The sequence below is a fragment of the Pagrus pagrus genome, assembly GCF_965226575.1.
Source record: "Pagrus pagrus genome assembly, chromosome: 1".
In the NCBI taxonomy this organism is placed as follows: domain Eukaryota; kingdom Metazoa; phylum Chordata; class Actinopteri; order Spariformes; family Sparidae; genus Pagrus; species Pagrus pagrus.
The window spans coordinates 8,016,419-8,042,330 of NC_140185.1; the positions used below are offsets into that span (position 1 = coordinate 8,016,419).

The following is a 25,912-nucleotide window of genomic DNA, read 5'->3' on the forward strand; positions in this document are numbered from 1 at the left end:
TTAACTAGATCTACTGATCGACAGTCAATCACAGGACAAATTGAAGTAACGCTTGAAAACACAAGATTGCAAAACAAGTAAAGACTAGCAATAAATCTTTATAATGGAAATGCCATTAGAATCTTAAGTGGGACCCGTGGCTGTTATCATTTTGAAAAAGGGTTTCACACTGGAAGCCCTAAGTGTCCCCTCTGTCACCTACCAGCACTGTAATGCAGTGAGGTATTTTGTTAGTGCGGTCCAAGGAGGATGAGGGCTGTTTCAGGGCTGTGTCACGACTCCAATCTCAGTACAGTGTCATAGCTGTAAACAGCCTCATGGTAGTGTATTGGCTGACCTCAGTACATCAGCACCGCCAGCAGAAAAAAAAAGCCTGGAATTGTTTCCTGGCCGGTGTCAAGGCCTCATTTAGGTCGCTTATTGGACTCTCCAGCCAACCAACCTGGCGCTGACATGCTGCATATGGCCTGTAATCTCTTTTGTTACTATCATCCTCGTCCAGCCAGTGTCTCTAACAGCAACGCATTTATAACAGCTTTGTGTTGATGTTCTTTTGTTTCCAGGTTATTTTTTCTTTGTTTTCACACTTTCAGGTCTCTTTAAATGAGTGCAGCTTTTACCAGCTGACTTTTGTACTTTAGTCAATAATATATGCGGTGTCAGGAATCAAGAGTGTGAAGAAGGATGGGATAAAGGATTGGATAACACATTAGTTTAGGAGAACTTGGCTTTTAGCCCACAGCCCCTTGCACCGATCCACAGATGTTTCTCTGAAAGAGTAAACCATGTCATTAACATTTTTGCCCAGTTATCTTAAACCTTTCTAACAGTTAGCACCTAGACAGTGTCACCCCACATAAAAGTTGTATGTGCAGTATATTGCTTTCTTTGCGCCACAAAAGCTAACATATCATTGAGCTGGCTTTGTAGATGTACTTGATGACGATGTTCTGCCTAGTTACCTTTTACCACAGTGACAACTAATTAGCAGGAAAAATGCTTTTGCGGGACAGCCAAGACGTTCAGATTCACACAATAGAAGGCTGACGTGAGCAGGTGCTTCTATAGCCCTCATTTGAATGGTATACACTGAAAGTATTTACCTATATTAGATCTGTCTCCAGTCCTGGGTCATGGTAACTCACAGGGGCCATATTAAATCATGATACTGGAAGAGCCCTGCCAGGCAGAAAGCTACCGGGAGCGCGATAAGAACGTGTGAGGGAAAAGGTAGTAATTGCAAAGTAATTATAGAAGCCATTTTGGGAAAAAACATGCACAAAGACAGCAATACTGGCATAAGGATCCATTGCTAGGCAACGGGCATGGTAATGCTCTGTGCAGCAGCCAATTAAACTACTGTAGCTCTGTGTCAGAGTGGCTTGCTGATTGTCTGACTAATAATGTGGTGGTGATGGGGGGAAGAGAACAGATTTGCCACCTAACAAGGGTGGCCAAGAAGAAGAATTGATTATACAGGGATTAAGTTTACATTGGATGGGAGAGTAAGACATTTTTTATAGCCATTTTGGTAATCAGGCATTATCACAGAGAGAGAGACTTTTACCCTCTGCTGAAGTGTATTGCAAGCATTTTAGAATAACGATAGTAAAGGCAACTCCTTTGTCTGGTATTATTGATAATAATAATAATGTTGTAATACTTCCCCACTCTTGTCCCTCTTTTAGGTAAATGGTGAGTTTGCTGCATATTTAAGTGTCCTTTTTATCGGGTAATCCAAGAGGAGCTCTTGTTTATAAGCCTGGTTTCCCAGTTAAATTGAATGATATGCTCCCATCAAAATGAGCACTACAGCAGTACAGGCTCATAAATAAAGGCCCCATCAAACAGGCAGCCTGATTCACTGCCCTAAAACATTTGTGGACTGATGCACTGAGACTCTTGATCAAATAACTTTATTACATGCTAAGTGTGCAGCTGTTGTTCATAAGAAACAAAGACTTGTCAATGATGGTATCTATGTTGCGTGATTAACTATATTGACCAGAAATTAAAAAAAGACTGCAGAGAAAATGTTAGGTGATTAACTGTTGGCCTGATTTGTGGAAGTACTTTGGCAGATTAGTATCACTCCGTCAAACTGGAAATAATGGGCTAGTGATTTGGAAAAGTTTCCCCATCTATGCAAATGTAGCCACTTGGGCAGTCATTTGAAAAGCTCAGTATTCACTGGAGGAAAAAGCTGGCATAGTGTGGATTAAACAAAACAGAATTAATTTGGCTTATTTACAAGTATCTAAACAACTGTCTTTTCTAACAATCCTACAAAAACAGAACATTTCCCAGTGCTAAACCCTCAGCACACACAGCCACATGTAGCCTACATCTTCATTAACACATCAGTTCCTCACATTGTGATTGCCCCATTTTATAGAGATTTGGAGTGAGCTCACAGGCATGTTAGGAGCGCCTGGTGCGATGCGCCAGCCCTTTGAGGTGTGTCGTTTGTAGCATCTCCGCCTCCAGGAAAGCTGGCACAGCGTCAAACGGGCAAAAGAGACGTTGTGTTTATTTTAGTAAGCACAGGTGTTTTTGCAGATAAATGAATAACAGGAATAAATGAGGCAGAGCATTTTCTCTGATATGCACAGCACTGCGACCATAGCCTGAGGTTGTACTGTCTCTGTCCCAAAATAAACTCCCTTGTCTCGAAGAAAACATGGACGTGTACAAAGGCTAGTTGTGAGTCACTCTAACTGAGGTATTTGTGAAAAAGGACTAATCTCTGATTTTGTCACTGTCAACCTGCCCTACCATTCATACCAACATGATGTACATATTAGTGTATATATATAAAAAAAATCATGTTTATTGCTAGCAGAGTGACTGTACGAATCAGTCAGTCTGACTGTATGGATCAGTCTGTCTGTTGGTCAGTCTGCAACTTTGGCCCACACTGAAATATTGCAAGAACTATATGATGGATTGTGTTGCAATGACATATACAGACATTCATGGGCCCTAGAGAATGAATCCTACTGATTTTGGTGATCCTCTGACATTTCCTGTGATACTACCACAAGATTAAAATCTTTATTTATCCAGTAAAACATCTCAACATCTACTTGATGGATTGGCTCAGAACTTGGTACAGACATTTGTGGTTCCCAGAAGATGTATGCCAATACCCTGGTTAATGACAAAATACCCACAAAACTAATGTCATTCCCATTATCCTCAGCTGTAATTTTTGCTAAGTGCTCATTAAAAAATTCTAGCATACTAGAACACTAAGATGGGGAACATGGTAGCCTTTTACATCAGCGTGTAAACCTTTTCATTGTGAGCTTGTCAGCATTGCTGACATTAGCATCTACCTCAAAGTACTGCTGTACAATAACACAGCCTCACAGATCTGCTAGCATGGCTATAGACCCTTAGGGCTCTATTTTGGTATCGGTGCAGGGAACGGAATGCAGTGTTGCAATGGCGAGCTGACATTTTGCTGGGATGCACTGAGGTTACTTACTCAATAGCTGGTTTGGTATCTTGGTGTGCCCCAGTTAAATTAAGAGCAACAGAATATATGATGAGTGAAACAGTGTGGAAAGGCAGGTACAGAAGGTCCCTGGTTGGATTTGAATCTGTGATGCTGTGCTCACATGGTTCCTTGGAGTGCACGATAGACCTTCAGAACACCAGGACGTGCATGGTTGGTTTGATAATCACTGTCATCCCAGTCTGCAGGATTTGAGGCTCTTATTCTGGTGCAAAGCCAAGTGTTTGTTTTTTTCAGAAATCTTGATGTAGGGTGCCCTTTTGTAAATTGACACCAGTTGGCACCAATGGTCACACATGTAGACATATCAGTGTATTGAGTGCTGATACAATACACGTTACTCTTGATGTTGGCACACTCCACTGATGCACGCCTTGCGTACACACACAGACACACACTTTGTTCCAGTCCATGGAATGAGCTTTCCTATGCTTGTTACAGTAGTTCTGTGAACAGTTTCTGTTTACACACACGCACATGTGCAGCATAAAGAAAGTGTGCAAAACAGGACGGGAAATGTATATATGTGTATGAGAGGGTTTGGACATAATCCTCCCTATAGCTACTGCACCTACGTTGTTCCCTGTAATGGTTTTAGGAGATTATTTCTTCTGGGAATAGCATTGCTCCATTCTGCGCTGGTGTGTTTTGCCATGTTTGTGAATGAGCCGTTTTGATAGATCGGGGTGGAAGTCACACAGCGTGGAGTAGGGCTACATATTGGCTTAGAGACGGATTTAATCTGCAGAGCTTTTCACTTTGTTGCTGGCCTGGATTCTGCATTTTCTCTCTCTCTCTCTCTCTCTCTCTCTCTCTCCCCCCTACTGTGTGATGTTTTGGTGGTATTGTGCGAGAGGGTGGTGGGTGTGTTGAAGTGACTATGTGCACATCAGAACCAACATCACTGTGTGAATTACAGTTTACTAATTACACACTTACCTTTATCTCATACATGCACAAAAGCAAAACTAATACTCACACAAACATGACCAGGAATATCAATTTACACTGCTGCACTTTTGTGTAGGTGGTGTAAGTGTTGTAGCTGTAACACTGACAAACAGCATGCATTCTTTATTGAAGGGGTTGTGACAAAGTTACCAAGCCAGCCATGTTGTAGCCTCTGGGAAGCATCTTTAAAGAGAATAGTTCAACCTGCTCGGCCTCTGTCAGACATTTTAACTGGGAGAGCAAAATTGACTGTCATATTTCACTACATTAACAAGTGAACTGTATGTGATGGCACAGCTTACCTTGGCTGTTCCCTCTCAGCCGACAAGGTAGCAGTACAAATGTATTTCTTTCTTCTGCTCCTTCTTTTGACACTATAGTAAATCGTCTTTGTGGGTTCTGGGCAAGTTTGAAAAAACTCGTTTCACAGTCCGGTGGTTCCTTGCTAGCAAAGGGACAGGGCTACATATCAATGGATGTGGCCTGTGAAGATCTGGCTCCAGTCCCCTCTCACACCTCTAAAAGGGACACTCTGACATTGTGCATTTTAGTATGTAGTTTGAAAAACATTCCAAAAATCCTGTCGAAATCGTGTGAAGGAACTTAACAAAAATGAAATCCATACTAAGTGTTGCAGAGAAGATTGTTAATGCTTTCTTCACAATGTTAATTTAAGATTATATAAGACTGGAACTACACCTGTTCAAACATCTTGTCCTTGGTTTACATTTTGCACGGCCCTAGTGTCCAGTCATTTATGTTTTTTTTCCTAGTGAGCCTGAGGTCTTCAGGCAGACATCTCCAAGCTTTTCCTGTATCAATGTGAAAGGCTAAAGGTGAGCAGGCTGTTGCTCTCACAGCTTTGGTATGACCATCCTGAGGGTCTCAGCCTCACAGGCTCAGTATCATATTTTAAGTCTGATCTTAATACATCACTTTATGTAGAGGTCTGCACAGGGAAGTCTAGACTGCAGGTACAAGAGACCCGCAGCAGATGTCAGCAATGGGGGGTCCTTTTCCAAGGCTACAGGGGGTCTATTGGCAGTCATACTGTAATGCAAGGTCATGGTGGCTTGATAGACCACTGTTGACATGCAGTCGTATCACTGTTGCCTATCTTATACATCTTTTTTTCTATGTGGTCTGTGACTTATGTTGAACTTATTTGTTGTCTGGAGCATTTTTTGAAATGCGCTGTAAAATAGATTTTTCCCTTTATTACAACATGGTACATCATCACTCGACACATTGCCCCTTGTATGAAAAAATATGTTAGCATTTTTCCTGGCTATATTTTGCTTAGTTTTGAAGGATGAAAACTCTTTAAAGTCTGACAAGTGTCTGGGGAGGGACAACCTACTATAACTAACTGCAGAAACAGGTCAATACTCGTGTTCATGCTCTCTTTGAGAAGAGGGGTGTGTCTTTTAGCAGGACACATGAATAACATGTCACTTCACAAGGTCATATTTTACAGAACAAATTGCAGAAGTTGCATTTCTTTTCTATTAGGTGCTTTGAATACTGAAAGTCTTTTGAAAGACTTTGTTTGGCTCGTTTGGGTGAACAGAAGACTTTTTGGCTGATAGTGTGTCTAGTCCTGAACTGGTCTGTCATGACTGTTTACATTTTTCTTTTCCCAGTATTAGACATCGAATATCAATAGATTGGATTGAAGGTCTGCATATTTTCCAACTAACCTTATAGCCTTGCAGCTACTCTTACTGAGAGTGAGGATACGCTCCTAATGTCTGTTGGAGGCATAGCATCTGTTTCACTGGTGACGGCTGTGACATTTCCTTCAGAATGCCAAAGCTCCCGTCTAGCTGAGGCATGGATCAGTCCGAGGGTTAAAGACGGAGGGAACAAATTGATGCAAACAGACGAACACGGAGGGCTTGACTGATAGGCTGCAGGATGGCTTATGGACACACAAATACAAAAACAAGCTAGTACAGGGGCACACACTTTGTGCTTTCATCCTTCTCATTCTGCCTCATTAATGTCAGCCTCATTCAAACTCCATCACACACACACACACACACACACACACACACACACACACACACACACAGACACAACAACCCAAACACACACAAAGTGGACATTTGTCCCCCAACTGCCATAAACAGGACAATGAGATCAGTCAGCATGGCGTCCTTCCTTGAGCCCAACTCCTCGGCAGTCCCTGAGGAGATAGAGCACACAACTGTGTCTGCACATGTGTGCATGTTTGTGCATTTGTATTTGTGTCCCTTTGACAGCCAACGGGGGATCGGAGTCACAGCTTGTTTGCTGAGTAACAGGCTAACAAATAACCTGCTCTGGGGCATAAGAGGCATGAAGAAAAGGAGGATCAGCTCTGTCCGTCTCTCTTTCGTTCTATCTATCACTCTATCACACTGTCTCTCTACACCTTTTTCTCTTTTCCTTCCTTTCAGTAGGTTCCCATGTGCCCTTTTCCTGCGCTGCTATTGTTCTCTTCTGTTGCTCTCTCTCACGCTTTTCTAGCAAAATTTTGCATTCTGTTGCCCCGTCAACACACGCACAGATGCACATAACCCTAAAGTGTTGGAGCGTGTTGATGATGAGTGAAGTGACAGTACACATGCACAAACACGCACAGCATATCAGACACTAATGCAGTAGCCGCGGCTGGCTGTCAGATCCACTCTGCACTGCAGTCTGGGTAAACCACCACTACTTCTGCTGCAAGGCCTTTTACAGGTACAAGGAGGGGATTGTAATACTACTGCTGCTGTTCCTGTTGTTGGTGGCCTCAGATAGCCTCACTAAACTAAGGAAAGCAGGTAAAGGGACTGGATATTGGAAGTAGGGTTGGGAGGAAAACATTTTCAGTAGATGGACGGACAGATGGAGTGAGAGAACATTTAAAAGGGGTTTTCTGATATTGTGATGATTCACTGAGTTTCCCTTATCAGTTTTTTCATCATGTAATGAACGTCATCATGTTCGCCGTTTTTGGAATGAATAGGCGAGGGGTTGCATTATTACTTTTTTTTCACCTATATATTATGTATGATATAGAAGACATTGCTGATTGGATTTTCAAAATCTGCGGGAGACCAAGAGAGCAATTCACCTCCTGGCAGGGTTCTAGCAAATTACTCGGAACAGCACAGAACTACAAGAACAGTTAAAAAAATGTTTTAATTTACCACAACTCTCACAATGCCTTTCTGGACGAGAGAGCGAATGCTCACTTACTGGGTCACTTGGCTGCCTTCACCTCTATATGAGCAGGTAAAGGGAAGGACAACAGAGAAGGAAGGAAGAGAGATGAGTTCTGTTTTGAAAGAAGTCACAAAGTCATCCCCTTCCAGTATTTGGTCTCGAGCACCATACAGCAAAGTGGAATCTATAATCATGGCTTTCCTCATTAGCAGCCTTGTCCTCCTCTCCCTATCCTCTCTCTTATGCTGCCATCCAAACACTCCAGAACTATCCAGCATGCATATTGTATCTTGTATAAAGAGTGTGGATATATATAGAATATACTGTATTTGTGCAAGGAATTCAGGCCTTGAAACAGTCAGTGACCTGACTTTTCTTGTGAGTCAGTACCAAGGCCTTACTGAGCCCCGATTGCTCCATAAAAGCACACTAACGCTTTTAATAAGCTGCTAATTGGAAGCTCACAAGCACAGGCTGGCAGAATAAAACAGCTGCTCATTTTCATTGATGAGGCTTGCAGTTGCCACGATGCTGAAGGCAAAGGACACATAGAAAGGATAGTGTGGGTGGGTTGGTACAGTGTAGTGAATGCGTGTGTGTGCGTACTTGCACGTCTGTACTGTCGTGGCAGGCATGAGAGTAAAAGGGTACGGGTGCGAACAGAGCAGAGTAATAAGCAATACCTGTCCATTACTCTCTCTCTTCCGTTCACTTCCTCCCTCGCTGTTCTGCTTTTTGAGCCAATTCCGGTTTGCAGCATTTAATCTGTTTCTATATGGAGGAGAATAACAGGGACACTGAGGAAGACAGGCTTTTTTCATTTACTTAATCACTACAATGAGGTAAAAATCACACCAGTTTAGTAACATGATCCATTTAAGGTACTGAAAGCTTACAGAAAGAATTGAATGTCACATCTTAAGCACTTTTGTTTAAACAACATTGTTTCAGTTTCTCAGTAGAAATGCCAAAAAACACACATTGAGGGATTTGTGCTCCAGGAAGGCCTGTTTTTCCTCTGCGGTGACAAAACTTACTGATGTTAGAGTGTGGTATTAAGGGCCCACGCCAAGAACGAGACCTCTCACAATAACTATAAATGGATTGTTTTAAAAATGATTCCAACTCAACTTGATGGTGGAGTCAACATATCCTCCACAGTGGCAAACAATATCACACTTTCAGAACGATTTGATGACTGCTAGGAAGACCGACAGCCAATCAAAATCCATCTGAATTTACAGGGCCAATGCTTAGCTTGATTTTGGGCACATTTTCCCACAAAATAATGTCACAGGAGTGCTTATAAAGGCTTCCTCTTTTGTGTATGCCAATTGTTAGTGTTTAGGAAACACTTCTTAGATGGTCTACTCTAGTAACTCAGCCTTGGTTATTTATACAACTTATCAAACACTTAAATAACACAACTTTAGGCTGTAAATAACACATGAAAGATTTTTTGGTGCCGATGGGGTCTCAGAAGTTTGATTTGTTTTCGCAAATGTGTTCTTCAGTCGCCAGGATAATTGATGTTGACTCATACGATAAGATTTGTCAACAACTGACAACAACTCTTGTTACAGAGTGTTGGATTCTCCTCACCCCTCTTGTCTTTGATGAATTTCATAAAAAACATCCTTGTCGTCTTTCTTTTCTGTGCAGCATACAGCAGTAACGGGTCATCAATATCCTTTTTCCCAAGCTGCTGATTCAGCTGGAGTGCAGTGTGTGCTTGGCACCAGCGTTTACAGAACCTTATCGCTGATCAGTGCGAATGTTCACATCATTATCATCATAGTTATCATTATAGTGAACATTCTTTAGTTTATCTGGCAGTTTCCACTCCTGTCGTTGAGTTTTTGCTGGTATAGCTGCCTTTTGTTTACAGTTGGGTCTTGAATTGTGCCTTTAATGTGCTCATCCATTTGTTTCAAGTTACAGACCTGCGACTGTTCTCAGTTCACAATTCTTCAGAGTCATAACACCTCTTGATACACAGCAGCGGTGCTACTGTCCTGGGCCACAGAGTATGGCAGATAAGGGGGTATGTGTGTGCAGAGAGAAGGAGATAGAGCGAAGGTGATAGTGAGACAAAGCAAGGAGATAGTAAAAGCTCTCGCCTGCTGCTGTCTATTCTCCTCAATGTCAGAGTTCTCCCTCTCTACCGAGACTTAGCACCCGCCTAGCATCACCCTATCTGTTTATACAGAGGCTAATAGGAAGCCTGGTCTTTATCCCCACACTGCGGCTCAACATAATGGAATAGAGAGACATAATGCTGCTCGAGTCAAACAGTCAGCGGAGGCCTTTAAATTGCTTCCAATCCCCTTAACAAATCTGATGGAGAGGCTATGAATAACTCAAGGACCGCTCATCTCCCCACGCTCAGCTTCTCTTCTCTTCTGTTCTCTCCCCTCTTCTCTCCTCTCCAGCAAAAGCAGTTGAAACCTGAGTATCAACTTGGATTAACTCACTTTACCTCACTTTTTTAATTAACAAGTGTCAGTGTATTTTAACAAAACTGATCTATTTCAAGTACAGCTTACATTCGGTTATGAAGATCCAAACAGATCACATCACTTGTTGCAAAACAAAATTTTGTGATTAAAAAAGTGTGGAAAAATTTTACATGTCTCCCTGAATGAAGACAGAGAACAAGAGAATTTTTCCAGTCTTATGAGTTGAAAGGACTTGTTGAAATGGCTTGAGTCTGATGGAAAGTTGGTAGTGTCCGCTGAGATGTGTGCGATGTGATGCGTTTGTTATTTTTTGTCTAATTAGATACAGAATCATAAAATGTCAAGGCAGGAAACATCCTTACAACAATGTTCCTTCGAACAAAATCTGATCAGTGAAAAGAAGAATTGAAAAAGATTCATTTGATCCTGCGCAACTGAAAAAGGTATTGTTTGTAGGGTGCTGGTAGAGTGCAACAAGTGTTGTCGAAGCCTCTTGCACCATCTATGTGTAATTCAAGGTTACAGCATACCCTTAAGCAGGTGGAAGTTGTTTGTAACTATGTCATGTTTGAGCGGTTACAAAGATGGGAAAGCCCAATGTTCGAATGGGACAAAAGGTTTTTATTCATACTTAGGCTACATTGAGAGCAAGCTGTCTGTGATAGATATATCAATTAACATTTATGACGACACTAATATACTCAAGCAGGATTGTGCTGTACAGTTAGTGTGATTTTATGCTACATCCACTTGAGATTGCCACTGGCACCAATTGGTCGTGAAGGTATTGACTTTGGCAGAATCTCTTAGGGTGCACTCACAGTTGCTCCGTACCGTGCCCCAGCACGATTGTTCCCCCTCCCCCACCCCCGCTGGCCTGCACTCACATTGTCCGGCCACAAGTGGGCCTGAGCATGGTTACCTCTTGTACATACATCATCATGTCATAGCGCGGTTGTAGCACAATGGGGTTACAACCCAGAGAACATGACACTTTACCGGCTTTTTTATGGCTTATTTTGTCATTTTGCTCACAGACGGCACTCTGCATTCCTTGATTTCTTGATTTCTTGATTATGCAAGGTGGTGTAATACGCATGATTATACTTCATGTCCACGTTGCGCACCCGAGCTTGTGCCCGTGCGTGAGCAACTGTAACGCGTTGAAGCACACCTCTTCCAACCGTGCCAGGGCCAAGGAAATGTAAGGGCTTGGGCACAGTATGAAGCACTCACACAAGTCAAACAAACTGGAACTTTGGGGATCAAATTGCTTGGACACAGTATGGATGGCCTAGTGTGAGTGTGCCCTTATATGTTTGCATGCAATTGTCATTGATGTTGATTTATGGCCATACTTGCATAAATTACAGACATCTTCATCCTAGTAAAAATATCAACAGAACAAGCATCAAAGACTACATTACTTTGGATTTTGAGACCATTAAAACACCATTTTAGATCTCTAAGTTCTATCATTAGTCAGTAGTCTTTTTCACCTATATTACATGGATGCTACTCCTTAGTGTGAAACCAGCTAGTTATGATTTAACAGTGAGTGTGGACACTCAAATTTAAAATTGTGTGAAGCACGTGCAACAGTGTGTAGATCTCCAGATTATATAAATGAACTCGTAGACAAAAAAACCCCATTGATTATGTTGTTTAGTTTCAAACTAGACTACACTAACTCTCATGTGGTTACAGATGTTTTACTCCACATGAGGTACATTGCATGTTTTGATGCCAACATGTGTCCAACAAATAGTATACACCTGCCCTCACCGGGTCATATTAATCTCACCTGTGTCCTAATAGAAACAGCACTGAGCCAATCAAACCTTAATGCAGCATGCTGATATTAGTCCCAACAGAAACAGCAAGGAGACGTACAGTACCCTCCCAGTCTTTTTGCAGCATGTTGGTTTGGGCTACAGTTTACCTTGTTCTGTTGTTTGTTTAATACACTTGAGCTGTGGCAGTTGCTGCTCTTAATACTCTGTTATTAACAAGAGACACACTTGCAATTATTCCGTTAGTGTGAAAGGACTGGCTGATTGTCGATGATTGGTGGATCACAACCCAGTGACAACGAAATTCACAGGCAGATGCATACATAGATATTTGAATAACTCAGCCATGCAGTGTGTGGGCGGGTGTTCATGTGTTTATGCAGCCTGCTCATCATGTACTCGTCCATGTGGGTGTGACAGTGTGCTTTTTGAAGTGTCATTTGTAGGGAATAAACAATTTAACTAGCCGAAAAGTCTGTGTGCAAGTGTACAAGAGGAGGAACGTAGAGGAAATAATCAAGTGATTATAGATTGCTTCTCTTGCAATGAAAGGATTAGCCAGCTTCTGCTTTGTAGTGATTTTTTTGAAAGCCTTTTTTTTTTGTATTCAGATGCACCTTGAAAACTGGACAGCCTTAGCATCTGGTCTCTCACTGTCTCAGTGTCTCTCACTCCCTTTGCCGTGTGTTTCTTGATGCCTAGTGTAGCCATCACTCTAGTCTTTATAGTTAGCATGTCTTTAATTATCCGGCGACATGACATACCACTTAGAGCCCTGAATCCCTCTTGCTGTTACGCAACTCCAACCTCCAACACAAACACATTTTTATACCTCAATTATGTATGCATCTTTCCTGAGTGGTGGAGTGTGACAGCTCCATTAGCTTGTGCTTTGAATGTGTGTATGCGCTCACAGTGCAGAGTGTCAGATCAGTGGTGTCGTTGAATGGTTTTAGGGTTTGATGTCTGTAGTGTACTTTTTGTTGACCTAAAGTGATAAATAAAGCACAAAGTAAAGCAAGCTTAGGGTTTATGTCATAGCAGTGGACTTTTTTCAGGATCAGACATCTTATTTTTAAATGATAATATTAAATAATACAATAATGTATGATTCTTTGGGATTGAATTCAATGACAACCAATTACCTCCAGTACAGACCACTTACCAGAACACAATTCCAAATGGCATTAAAAGCTACCGAAGTTTTTAAAGGCTTAAGTGCAGCATATTTAAATAAAAACAATGAGACAGATTTTTTACTCAATTCTCTTTAAGTCTCTTTTAGGACATTGTGTTGACAGGTCTTCTGATGAAGCACTACCTGAAGGTGAAGAGATATAGCTTGTCAGTGGTCCAAATTGCTGTTCGATATAAATAATTTTAAATTTAAACCTAATTCATAGTGATGGCTGAAGAAGTAAAGCTAAAGCTGTGATAATGTTGCTTTTACAACATGTCATTTTTTTACCTTCTTTCAAAAGGTCGGTTGCAGACATTTACAGTAGACTACCAGCATCCAAAATCATGCAAATGAAATTACAACATACTTTTATTCTAACTGTTCAAAACACTACAACAGCGTACCTGCTCATCCTTTTCCAATGAGCCATGGCTGTAACAGGCTTTGATGGTCCTGTTGGTCACTTCCAATCACACAGGTCTAACAAGATTACTAGTGGCTCGTCATCATACTGGGACGGCCACGGCCTGTTTGATATCACCTGTGTGACCTCACAATCACCTCTTCAACAAAAGTCCTGTAGGTGTCCCCTCCGCTGTTACAGTCACGCTGAGCTGCTGGCAGCTCTGCCATTGCCAAGTTTTGTTTTGTTACAGAGAAAAACATAAAAAAGAGCCTTCCTTTTGTTTCATGCAGTTGTTTCAGAGTATCAAAATCTCTTTCTTCCTTGAGGACAGCGTGACCTGGGTTTGACATGCAGGTGGAGCACCTCCTCATTAAATTGGAGTGGTCACAAAATGTAAGATGGGATCAGCAAGTAAGGTTTTTTTCCTGAAGCTCTCGAAATGACCATGAAACTGCTTTCGTGATGCGTTCACACTGCCTAGATGTTATTTTCTAAGGCAATGTGACCTTGCCTCCAGTGGTGGGCTGAGCCCCAAAAGAGTAGTCCACTGATTTAGCATTACACTCCCATAACATTGTAAGACACACACATTCTTCTTCCATGCTAAATCCTGGTTCCTACGTGACGAAAAATACAAGCCAAATACAAGCTTTATCAGTCACATACAATCCTACTGAGTACAATGTAGTCTAATTTGTACTCTGCATTTAACACATCCCTGAGGAGCAGTTGGCAGCCATCGTATGGCACCCGAGGACCTACTCTAGTTCTATGCCAGTGCCTTGGTCAGGAGCACTGATGGGCGAATTAACCTTAATATATATGTTTTGATTGTCAGAGATTCACGTGCGTTATGCTAATAGAAGCTAGCGTTGCCTCCAATCTGAAGCATAGATAGGAAGTGTGCTGCAGAAGTCTAACCTCACTCTTTCTAACTCCACACCCCCTGATTTTTCAAACTTGCAGGGACATAACTTGGCACCTAGCAGTTTATTAGACCTCTCACAGCCCCCCTGGAGCCACAAAAAGCTTTATACACCATTTTTCACATATGTAGTAGTACTCCTCACCTCTTTGATGTGTGAAATCAGTGGAGCTCCTCTTTAATTCATTCTCCAACCACCTGCAATAGTGGGTGGCTCATCCCAAAAAGTCATTCAGCGGTTTTTAATCGGATCATTCAACGATGAAGCTGTCTGAATTATCAAATGATCTAATATGCATCACACGACCAAACTGACAGAAAAAGATTTCTCAGGAACAAAGTTAAAATAAGTTACTCTGATTATAACATAATGAAGATAAAAGAAACCTAAAGGATCAGTTAAGTTATTTAGGAGATTGAAGACAAAATTACTTGTTAAACATAGATTTATGAAGAACTAAATTTGTGTGTTTGTGTGAAGGCGTAGGTTTTAGCATTCCACCCATTTCTTGTCAATATCAAGAAAAATCGAGAAATAGAATATTTCTGTGTATTTCTGAATTTCCTGGATGTCTGAAAATAATGAGAGAAATATCAATGTAATTGTGTACTTTGCTGAGGCAAGCGTAAAACAAAAAAAAAAAATACTGCGTAAATTAAACCGAGAGAAAGCATGTCAATACAAACAAACAACCCGCTTAATTACACAAAGGACTTTCACTTAGCATCCACTCTGTTTCTATTATGTTTGATTCTTCTCTGGTCTGTTTATTTCTGTGCCTCTTTATAATGTCTCTTTTAACTTGAATGAGTCCCTAAAAGGCCCTTGGCAGCCCAGTAAAAGTCCCTGGAACAGTAAAACTGTGTTAAAGTGAGTGATGGTGGCAGCAGTTCGGTTTATATTGCAAGCTAGCAGCTCTTTATGAGACTGTGTAGAATACTTTCTGGCAGGGACGGGGGGTAAAGAAGGAGAGAGTGGAGAAAAGACAATGCACTGAGGAGGATTATGTCAGAAGGATCACATTAAGATTACCTTATTTATCCGTTTAACAAAGGGAAACGGCTTCTCTGACGATACATTTTCCCTTGACACACACCTAAAAGTGCATCACCTGTCGGGACTGCTCAGAGAGCAGTGTCGTGTGTGGTGCAGTTTACACAGAGAAAGCAGGTTTCAGGCAAGAGTCCTACACAAGGGCACTTTCCACTTCCAAGTCATCAGTTTCAACCTGGCAATTGTGATAATCAAACCAGTAAAGGGAACTGCAGGGCAGTCTCAAGTTGGACTGGCATGAGAAAATTAGTGGAGAAGGAGTTTGGCAGTAGTGAACTTGGGTAAAAAAAAATAAGAGGCAAGTGGTGAGATAAGAGGCCCCACAGCGAGGATGCTAAGTGTTTACAAGATGAAGATCCTCTTGTGCATCTTTCTGCTCCTCGGTCTACCCCATGCCACTCTCACAGACACATTGCCGTCGCACCTAATCAGCCAATCACGGCTGGATTCTGTCTAAGAGGCCTGATTGGCTGATTAGCCAAGCTCATCAGCACACCACCCATTGCGACTACAAGCACATACACAATGTGCAAATTACCAAGTGTATCCTGTAGAGTGTGTGTGTGCACATATGCATAATATATGCATGCATTTGTTATCCCCTTTGCATTTGTAAAAGGTTTTGAGTGTGTGGGCAACATGTCTGCAAGTCCACAAAGTTTTAAGGATCAAAAAGTTGTTTTAGCACTTTAAGTGTCTAAGAAAAATGGTTTAATGTTGCCTTTGAGTCTTGAATATGATTTTTTAATGGCTGTGTGTTTGTGTGTGTGTGTAACTGGGTGGTAGTGGATGTGTGGCTATCAGTGTTCAAGGAAGAAAATTACAACCTTTTTGCACAAATTGCCCAACAGCTGTAGACGGGTTTATATAAATATTCACCATTTTTCCCTTTGAGCAAACACAAATGCACAGAGCCTCAAATTACAGTTTAGAGAATATAATAATTCATATATGATACTTTTATTATCTTAGTCGTTCAATTAAACCACACATTTATATTCAGTGTAGTCAGTATTTGCCAGAAGTCGGTGTCGTAGATACTCCATAAAAACATTCAATTTTTTTAATTACTGTAAGTCGTAACACAAGGAGGGCAGGTTCACTACAGTAAACTCTATAGAATGTGGTTTGTCAGGAAAACCTACCAGCGAGTGGGAAGCATGAAAAGCATGTTTTTTTAAAAACCTAGATTCAAACATGATAACTTTCTGAATCCTTACATGAGTTGGCAGGATGTTCCTGGAGAGTAGCGCTCTGCTGATTCTATCCCCCCTCTGTTCTGGGGATGACTGCAGTGGAATCCTGGGATAACATTTCAGAGCACATCTGTCAGTGTACAAGGGATGGCTCAGACTGTTATGCTCAGAGAGGAACTCTTTTCAGTCAATACAGTGTTTAACATGTAGCCAACTAAAGACAGATTCATTAAGTCAAATGCTTCTTTTTAATCTATTAGATATATTTTTTTAAAGTGAGGGGTCATGCTGTGGTGTAATTTAAATTCCCATAGCTGCATTGGATACTTCAGTACATGATACACCACATATACATGATACAGGATTTCAACAGTAGTCTCTATCATGACCCACATCTAATTTTTCTCTTCATTCATGCCTTATTCCTTTATCATTTATATTTTCCCATGCAGAGCACGGCAACATGTGGTGTATAGCAGGGCCCTAAGGCAGATCAATGCCAATATTTATTTCATGTCCAATTACTGGGGCAGAACCGCAGTCCAGAGAATGCAGTGATGAAAATAAACGTCCTCTCGCAAAGAGGCACACAGAAACCACATTAGAAGGGAAACCTCCAGCCTAAGCTTCAAGAGCAAGCAATATGACTACAAGTGCAGGTTTATAGGATTCCAATAGAGTGAGCTTCAGGCATTACCAGGGGGTGAAGCCTCCAGAAAGCTGAGTAAAATCCTGTTGCTTTCAGTGGTAGATCCCCACACTCTCCCCTTTCCATCCAAAAAGCAAATTCAGCTTATTGCTTTTGATATTCCAACTGTATTATGTGTTGAACAGTCACTGCCTGTCAGTGCGAGTTAAATAGAATAGTCATGTCAAAGTTGTTTCCTGTTTATCACTACCAAAGCTTTAACACACTTGTGTATTCTTTCTTATGTCTTTTTACCAGTAAGCTGTACGAGTGTGAACAATGTTTAAATAATCCTTATATTTACAAGTAGCCCTGTGCATTATACCTGACAGGTCTCTATATTGTCATGCCAATGCTCGTGTTGTGTCAGTCATCCCCTTTTTACACTGGCAGTCTCACTCAGCACCCACCAACATCAGGCTTTTGACTTTAATGGGAAAGGGGATATTCAGCATTCATTCCCAGGTCAAATGATTTGTAGTGGTCAGGGGTCTTTATCGGCTCCAGCTCCTATCAGCTGTAATGGAAACATGTCACTCAGGTGGACAAACACATTTTTGCCCCTTTTCCTGGGCAATACTATGACGCATGTCGAAGCTCATGATGCTGCCGCTGCCATGATGCTCCAGAGAAGTACAAGAGCAATGGGACAGATGCTGTGAACCAATTTTCTTTCACTCATCTCAATGAAGAAGGCTAATTATATACTGTATAAAGTTACTGTTTACTATCTTTTACTAAAATAGTATTTTGCCATCAGGAGTCAATAATGCAGAAGCGCTTATAAACCTCAATTATCTGTAAATATATATATATTTTATTAAAGATCTGCATTTGACTGTGTTTGATTGCCCAATGAACCGATGTATCACTTATTGACTTGCACCCTTTTCTCTGTCCTCCCCACTCCAGATTTGTTCCTGACTACTGAAGGACCTAAGTTTGAGACCTGGATCAACAAGGTAATAAACCTTTTTGGATTTATTTGCTTCTTCCTGTCTGCTTACGAGTCCAATCAGGGTAGCCATGAGTGAGTCACCTCTCTTCTCTGTACCTGTGCAATAGAAAGTATGATCACTGTGGTGTACAAATAAAATGTATAATATTGTGGAAATATGGCTACAACAATTACTTTCATATTGATTGATTTATTTTTAACCACAACACATAAGTTTGAGTTTACAAATGCCCTCCACAACTTACCACATCCCCTTGTTAGGTTAAAATTGCATGTATTGCTTATGTACGAAAAAGTTAAAATCTCCAAAGGGTAATATGTAAAATAAACTGAGGTTAGCTTAAAAATCTCAGATTTGAAAAGCTGGAACTGGTGAACATTTTTGAACATTTTGATATTACATCACCGAACGCGTAAATGGTTAATCAATTACATATCAAAACATATACTGACACATTTTTTTCCATCAACTACTATGTTTAGCAAGGGGTGTAAAATATTTTTTGCAAATGTGTCTATATTCTCCGTTTGTTTCTGTTCTTACACTGCAAGATGTGTCCATTCCTTTTAGGTTTTTGGAGGTGACTTGTGACTATGTAGACTCTAAAACTGTCATATGATGACATGTCAGTGATGGTTGTCGCTGATCTAGTTCAGCGGTTCCTAACTGGTGGGTTACGGTCCAAAAAGTGGACTGTGGTTCTGTTCAGAAAAGGTTTGAGAGCATTTGGGTAAACTTTCCCACTTTCCAGAAAGAAGCAGCACTACTGCATGGAGTTACTTATTTACTATCAGCAGCTGATTAATTGTGTCTATGACAGCCAAGGGACTGTAGCTTGCTGTTCATAGCAGAGACTGAGCTAGCTGAACACAAAGTGAACACAAAAAACACAGAATATTAAACTTGGTTTTACTTGTACGGAATGCAAATTAGAAAGAAAAAAAAATACTGTTTTGTGAAGTACTGGCCTAGGTTGTGAAACCAGTGTTAATTTTGTTAACTGAAACTATACCGAAAAATGTTCATCAACGAGCTTTTTTCCATGACTAAGACAAGACGATGATGAGCTAAAAATAGATCCTTCATAATAAAAACTGTGACGAATTGTATTTTTTGTTTTCAATGGTGAGGAAAGGCAGGACTAATGTTAGTGATGGGCTGTCAGACATTTAAAATGCATGATATTTTCCCCCAATTGTTCATCTAGTTTGTCTGTTAAAATATAAAGTATCCCTATTCCCAGTCCTGAAGAGAGATCTGTGTGGGAGCCTGTCCTGTGCAGGGGGCGGGGCGGGCTCTCACTGCCTGTCCGTCACATTCACATACACACACCAGCACAGACGGTACAAAAGTGTGGTTACACTTCACGTCAATCCATGCAGACAGTGCGCATTGCCACAAGTGCAACAAGTCTTTTGCATGTAAGGGTGGGAACTAGGGGTGGAGCCGAACCCGAATACGGTATTCGGAAAGGCACAAATAACGTGTTTTTTACAAATACTTATTTCGAACAAATACTTTAAAAAATATTTGTATTTGGGAACAAGATAAACATCATATCAAAAAGCTACGTTTCCTCATGAGACGGCAGTACATGCCCGGATGAGTGAGTGAGTGACGTTCAGGAGTCGGGGGTGGGGGCGTCGAAACACCGCTGTTCCGACCCCCCCGCCCCCGCAGCTGTCCATGGTGCTGCTGAACCAGGTGACGTTGTTTACACTCTGCGTTGTGGCTTGTCTGTGAAACGCGCGCTGCTCAGGGACTGGGCAGATCTGTCCCACTTGCTTTGTCCCTCACTCCGTTGGGAGATCTTCCACAGAGTAAAAGAAATACACATTGTTTCTCTCCCCCGCTCCGCTCGAGCGCGGCTGAACGCGGCTTGAGCCCACTTCACGGGCGCGAGGCTGCTGCAGCCGGCGACCCTGCTGACAGCAGACCGGGGGAGAAAAAAAATTCTTTGCTCGGTGCTTTGGTTGGGTTTTAGGCAATGAAGAAAGGAGTTGGTTAAGTTTAGTAAAAAGACCAGGTAGAGGCCAGAAGCAGAATGACCGTTAGCTATAGGCTACTATGTCATATTATTTACAGATCAAGTTTAGTTCTTGGAGCTCTGTGCATTAGAAAGAACAGTTCTTTTAAGTATTATTTGTTTTTATTCTGTCTGTTCAACATCCTCCAACAAGGACGGGTTGTGATGGGGTTCATAATGTTCACAATGATATTTTATTAGTTGTTGGTTTAACCATGGATGAGGTAATGGCTGTTATGTTATTTTCTTTTCAATGACATTCCTTGTTACATGTTCATTGCTGGATTTATGGAAAAACATCAACCAATATTGCATATCCATAATTATTATAAAGGATAATTAAAGAATACTTACACTATAACGAAAATTAGAAGTGTAACTCAAAAAATGTTTAATATTTTATTATACTATTTAGAATTTTACTCGAATACAAATACTTTTCCCCCCTCAACAAATACAAATACAGATACAAATATCGGCTGCTCTGCACACCCCTAGTGGGAACACGAGCAATCTTTCAAAACATGTCGCGAAAGTACTTCACTTACAGATGCGGAAATGCAGTTTTCAAGAGCCTAGCTCATATTTCCTCTCCCGTTTCCCCATCTACCTCAGGTATTCTATGTTAGCAGGAGCCCACACAGAGTTAATTGAATTATACAAACATGGGTCGATAGCCATTAGTAACCATTAGTCTGCTGAATGTATAGCTATGCGGTCATGAATTCTGTCTGACATGGTGAAAGCGTCGTCCAAACCATCCTTCAGATACGCTCAGGTTCAAGTATAGTACCACCAGTCCTCTTATGCATTGCTTTATTTTTTTTTTTATATTGTTTTTTAAACCCTAATTTCCATCATTTGCTGCATTATTTTATTAGCTTTGAGCCTCAATTGCACTTTTATTATTTAAGTTTTCATTTCTCTAAGTTAAAATTGAAAGGTGGATACTGTCTCCTCACAGCAAGAAGGACCCAACGTTGAATCCACTGACGAAATGGATAGAAATAAACTGAATGGGTTCTAAGTTTGTCTGTGTGTGGACCGCGAGCTGATGTCAAGGGGAAAATGTGGACTCAGTGGGACCAAAACAAATAACCGTTCTCTGAATTTTATATTATGAAACAGCAATAAAATGATCGCTTTCTTTGTCCAATATTTCCACCAATAGGAAAAGAGCAAGCAATATGAACATATTGCACATGTGTGCCTCTCTCAAGTACAGCCAAAGGTTTTTACCTGGCGAGCAGTGAGTGACGACCGACACACCCACCTCTCTGTTCTTTTCCTTAATGCAACAAGTGGATATGCAAAGCTTTGGCGGGCTTGGGGGCTGCAGGATTGTTGGCACTGCTGCAGGACTAGTTGATATTCTGGGAGAGCAGAGAGGGGAGACCATGGCTCTGGGTTTTTGTTGAAGGGGCCTATTTGAAATTCAGCAGGTCGAGGCACAAGCCGAACAGTAGTCTATGTTATCACAGAGAGGGGTAGCAGCAGAGAGGAAGGGGAGGAGGTAAGGAAGAAGAGGGAAACCGAGAGAGATTGAAGGATTTGGCAAAGACAGAAGGTGCGTGAGGGTAGAGAGAGAGAGAGAGCAAGAGCAAAATGGAGCAAATTAACTGCCTTGCCCAAAAAAGTATGGACGGATGATGGGTGATGGGAATGTTGATCAGGTAAAAGAATGAAGCAAGGGAATTCTCGGAGGAAACATGAAGGTGATTTTGAATTTATAATGGGATTCCAAATTTCTTTCAGCCCTTTTTGTTGACTGTGTCTTTGTTCGTCAGAAGATTTACAAAAGAAAATAAAAAATAAAAAGCTGGAAAGCTAAGCCCAAAGGCCAAGGAAAAAGTGTTTAGTTTCTCTGCTGCGCTGGCGGCATGGCTCGAGGGATGGCAATGTCTGTCTGTCTGTGGGTTGGTTGCTCCAGCGACTTGAAATATACATATACTGACTGACTGAAAAATATATATACATATCCAATACTTAGCCCTAATTCATATTTTCCTAGATAATACAGCTGCATTAAGAAAAAATCACCTGCATCCAATAGGTTAATAGGTTTTTTAATTTGTTGAAACAAAGTAAAAACTTTCATATGGCTCTTTCTTATTCTGCATATACTATTGCAGCATTGGTTTTCATTTGTTTTTTGTTTTTTAACAAAAACAATCAAGTAAACAAAGTCAGTAACTAAACCCTGACCCTCTACCACAGAGATGGGCTGGTTATCCAGAGCGATATTACCTTCTCTGTAATATTGTTGGCCATGTCGCTGTCTCATGATAATTCTCTTTCCTTTTGAAAGTGTCCGCGAATGTTAGTTGCTTCGGTGCCTTTGCCTGTATTGCTTGAGTGAACTCGTTGTCGGCCTTTGAGTGTTTGTTTTTTATGCACCGTATCAAATGTGTAGTATTAAATGTAGAGTTATTCCGATTCCGATGCCAGTATCGGAAATGCCTGACATGTATCGGCGAGTAATGGAGTCCAGGCACCGATCCGATACCACGTAATTTATTAGCCTAGCTCCGTTAGCTCCGAGATTCTACCAGATACGTGTCCGCTGCGTTACGGCTCCGGTACGGTTTGGCTCCGTCGTCCTCGTCCGGCAACCCCCACCAGCTGTGTTTTGAGTCCGCCACAGCGCAGCTCCGCCGATCAGCTGGAGTTACGAAACCGAGGAATTCCCGCGATGATTACATAATCACGCACAACCGCAGTTATATGTATGTGTTATAAACACAACAACACGAAGTGTTCCCAACTGAAGGATTAGAAGAAGAGCGCGTATTTGTCTCTTATTTGAGGTTTTTGTGCTTGTATCAACATGGAGTGTTTTATTTTGAAAATTAACCGGATGTCATGTTATTATTACGTGTCTGCTCTGTGCTGAATTCGGCTTTATACTATTCTTTTTTTAAAATAAATGGCTTTCATTTGCTGTATTCATTCATGTTTTACAAAGGGTTTAACCTGAGCCAGGCCTTACCACATTGATAATCATATCACAGTCATGCAGGCGTAGTATGATATATATAATTTTTTATAACACACTGGTTTTGGTATCGGTACTCGTATCGGCCGATACCCACAGCATAAGTATCGAAATCGGTATCGGGAGGGGAAAAAATGGTATCGGAACATCTCTAACTAAATGCAGCTCTTTTGTTACCAGCTGGCGAAACGGTTGTATTGCAGATGTTACATGCTGCTGATGGACCGCTTTCTAATTTAAAATATTTCCACACTGCAGACATTTTATCCACAGGGTTGCCAGACTAACGTTGCGCACGTGTCTGCGTTCTTCCACATATTGTGCTCCGTTTACAGCTGATGTTAAAATAATCGGGCTTGGGTCCACGTTCAAAATTGCCGATCCCGATCAGTGAAACAATGCCCATATTGACCCCGATCCCGATCCTGCAAAGTAGCAAATGTGGAATTAGCATGTAGATGACAACAGGAGTGGTGCTTTCCTCAGTAAAAAAGGAAGTCATTTGACATCAAAGATTTTTTTTTATCTTTGTAAGGAGACAGAGGTTATCATCTTAAACTCACCTCAAGCCTGGTAGAAAATGTGTAATCGTTTTGATAGCAGATCTTGACATTTGTTTCCCTGTTTTTTTGTGAAGCCTTCTTTTGTTTTGCTTTGTGTCATTTATTTTTGTTAATTAATTCATCATCCATTTTTGTATTAGTTGTCTCTTTGTAGAAAGGGTCAATATCTCTTTCAGTGTCGCTCGTAATTTTGTACCCGGTGCCGACTGCCAATTGATTGATATAGCTTCATTGTGTGGTGAAGTGAATCATTTCAATCCTGTTGGAACAGAGAGGGTTTTGGGAGCAAGACTGAACCGAACACACACACACTGTGACAAACAGAAAGACAGTCAGTCTTTAATCTGTCAGTAGAAATCTGGACTTCTGCAGTGTGCCTGTATCACTCCATCTCATTCTCATCTTCAGCTCATGAAAAAAGCCCAATCCTTTCCCTTCAGCTTTCCACATTTTCTGTACTTTTTCTGTTCCTCTTTTCTCAAATGCACAAACAAGTGCTCACATCCACACACACTTGAATAGATTTAGAAATACTGTTAACCCAAAGGCACATGTCACACATGGCCATGGACACACACACACATTCGCACATGTATACACAAACACAACGAGCAAGCTATTTCTCAGCATCCTCGGAGCATTAGACCCCTGTTAATCCCACTGCGGTCTTCGGTTCAATGCAGCTGCATCTACCGGTCATGGGCCAGCACACTCCTCTTTCTCCAGCACTGTGTTTTAATTACTTTTCTCTGTTTTCTCTCCCCGTAAGTCTTCTTCCAACCCTCCCCATTTCTCTGTTTTCCTGTGATTACACAAGAGAAGGCAGTCAGAGAGGAGGGGGGCAACAAGCTAGAGAGATGAGTGGAGAGAGGTTGTTTTCATTTGCTGGCAAGTAAAGCTAAAGGGTTTTAAAGGTCAATTCTATATAGCTGATCATTCAGTTTAGTTTAGTTGATTTACTTACACAGACCTTTAGTCACATATATACATAAGAACATACCGCAGTGAGCTAGAAAATGCATCAGCATTTCAATATTCAGTATCTTTGTCGTCTTTCATATGAATAAATGTATGTTTTCATATCAACCCATATGCCTTTTACCACTTAATCACAGAAACAAATCGAACTATATTGAGCATGTTCTACTTTATGTAATGTACTTGAGTATCTCATCAAACCTCTTGGGCCTAGATGTCAATTTGTGAATAAAAAGAAATACAGTGTATGAGCATTTTGCTTCCTTGGACGCTTAAAGTAAAATTAAGAGCTGAGTTATTTTTTCAGTGTTTGCATTTGCAAACCACCTGCGAAATGGCTTATTTCATGCTAATTTGGTATTTTCATGGTTATTACAAATGTTCCCTCTGAGCTTGGAGGCATAATAGCATGTAGTAGAGTGGTTGCATGTATTGTTGACCTTAATTCATAGAGGGCAGCTTAATATCATGATTTTGCTTAGAATAATATTTAACTTCAGACATTTCTTCTTGAAGATGGTTTATTCCAGTTGTCCATTGATAATGACAGTAATGCTTCTGTCTCCTTTCTGAATTCCTCAGTATAATTTCATGTTTACACAGCCTGGTCCTCTGTATAAGATGTGACATACTGTTGCAGAGAGTTAAACCTTACAATACTTTAACGTAACTAACAGTAGGACATATATATTTGTGAAATCAACCCTGAATTACCTAGCACAAAAAACATTTTATCTCAAATACCATTCACCAGTGCACAAAACGTGTGTACACCATAATCATTTACAGCAGCATTTTCATCAGTTCTGCACAATATTGGTGGATTTTGTTGGTAACCATCCGCCAGTTGCCCAGTCAGATAGACCGAGTCTGCTGCGCTTCTTCATGCAGTAAATGTTGTTTGTGTGTGTGTGTGTGTGTGTGTGTGTATGTGTGTGCGCGTGTGAGATGCGTTTGCGATGTGAACAGAAGGGAATGATAATAAAAAGACCTGTAATCCTTTCATCTTCACACATCAATCAGC

At 41.0% G+C, this 25,912-nt stretch overlaps 1 protein-coding gene across 1 annotated transcript in view; it reads left to right on the top strand.

Moving 5' to 3' along the window:
* Window positions 1-25,912, top strand: part of itfg1 (integrin alpha FG-GAP repeat containing 1) — a 154,256-nt gene that overhangs the window by 7,952 nt on the left and 120,392 nt on the right. The window contains exon 7 of the mRNA XM_084342494.1: window positions 18,280-18,329. Coding sequence (XP_084198620.1) covers window positions 18,280-18,329 — 50 coding nt within the window. The remainder of the gene's footprint in view (window positions 1-18,279; window positions 18,330-25,912) is intronic.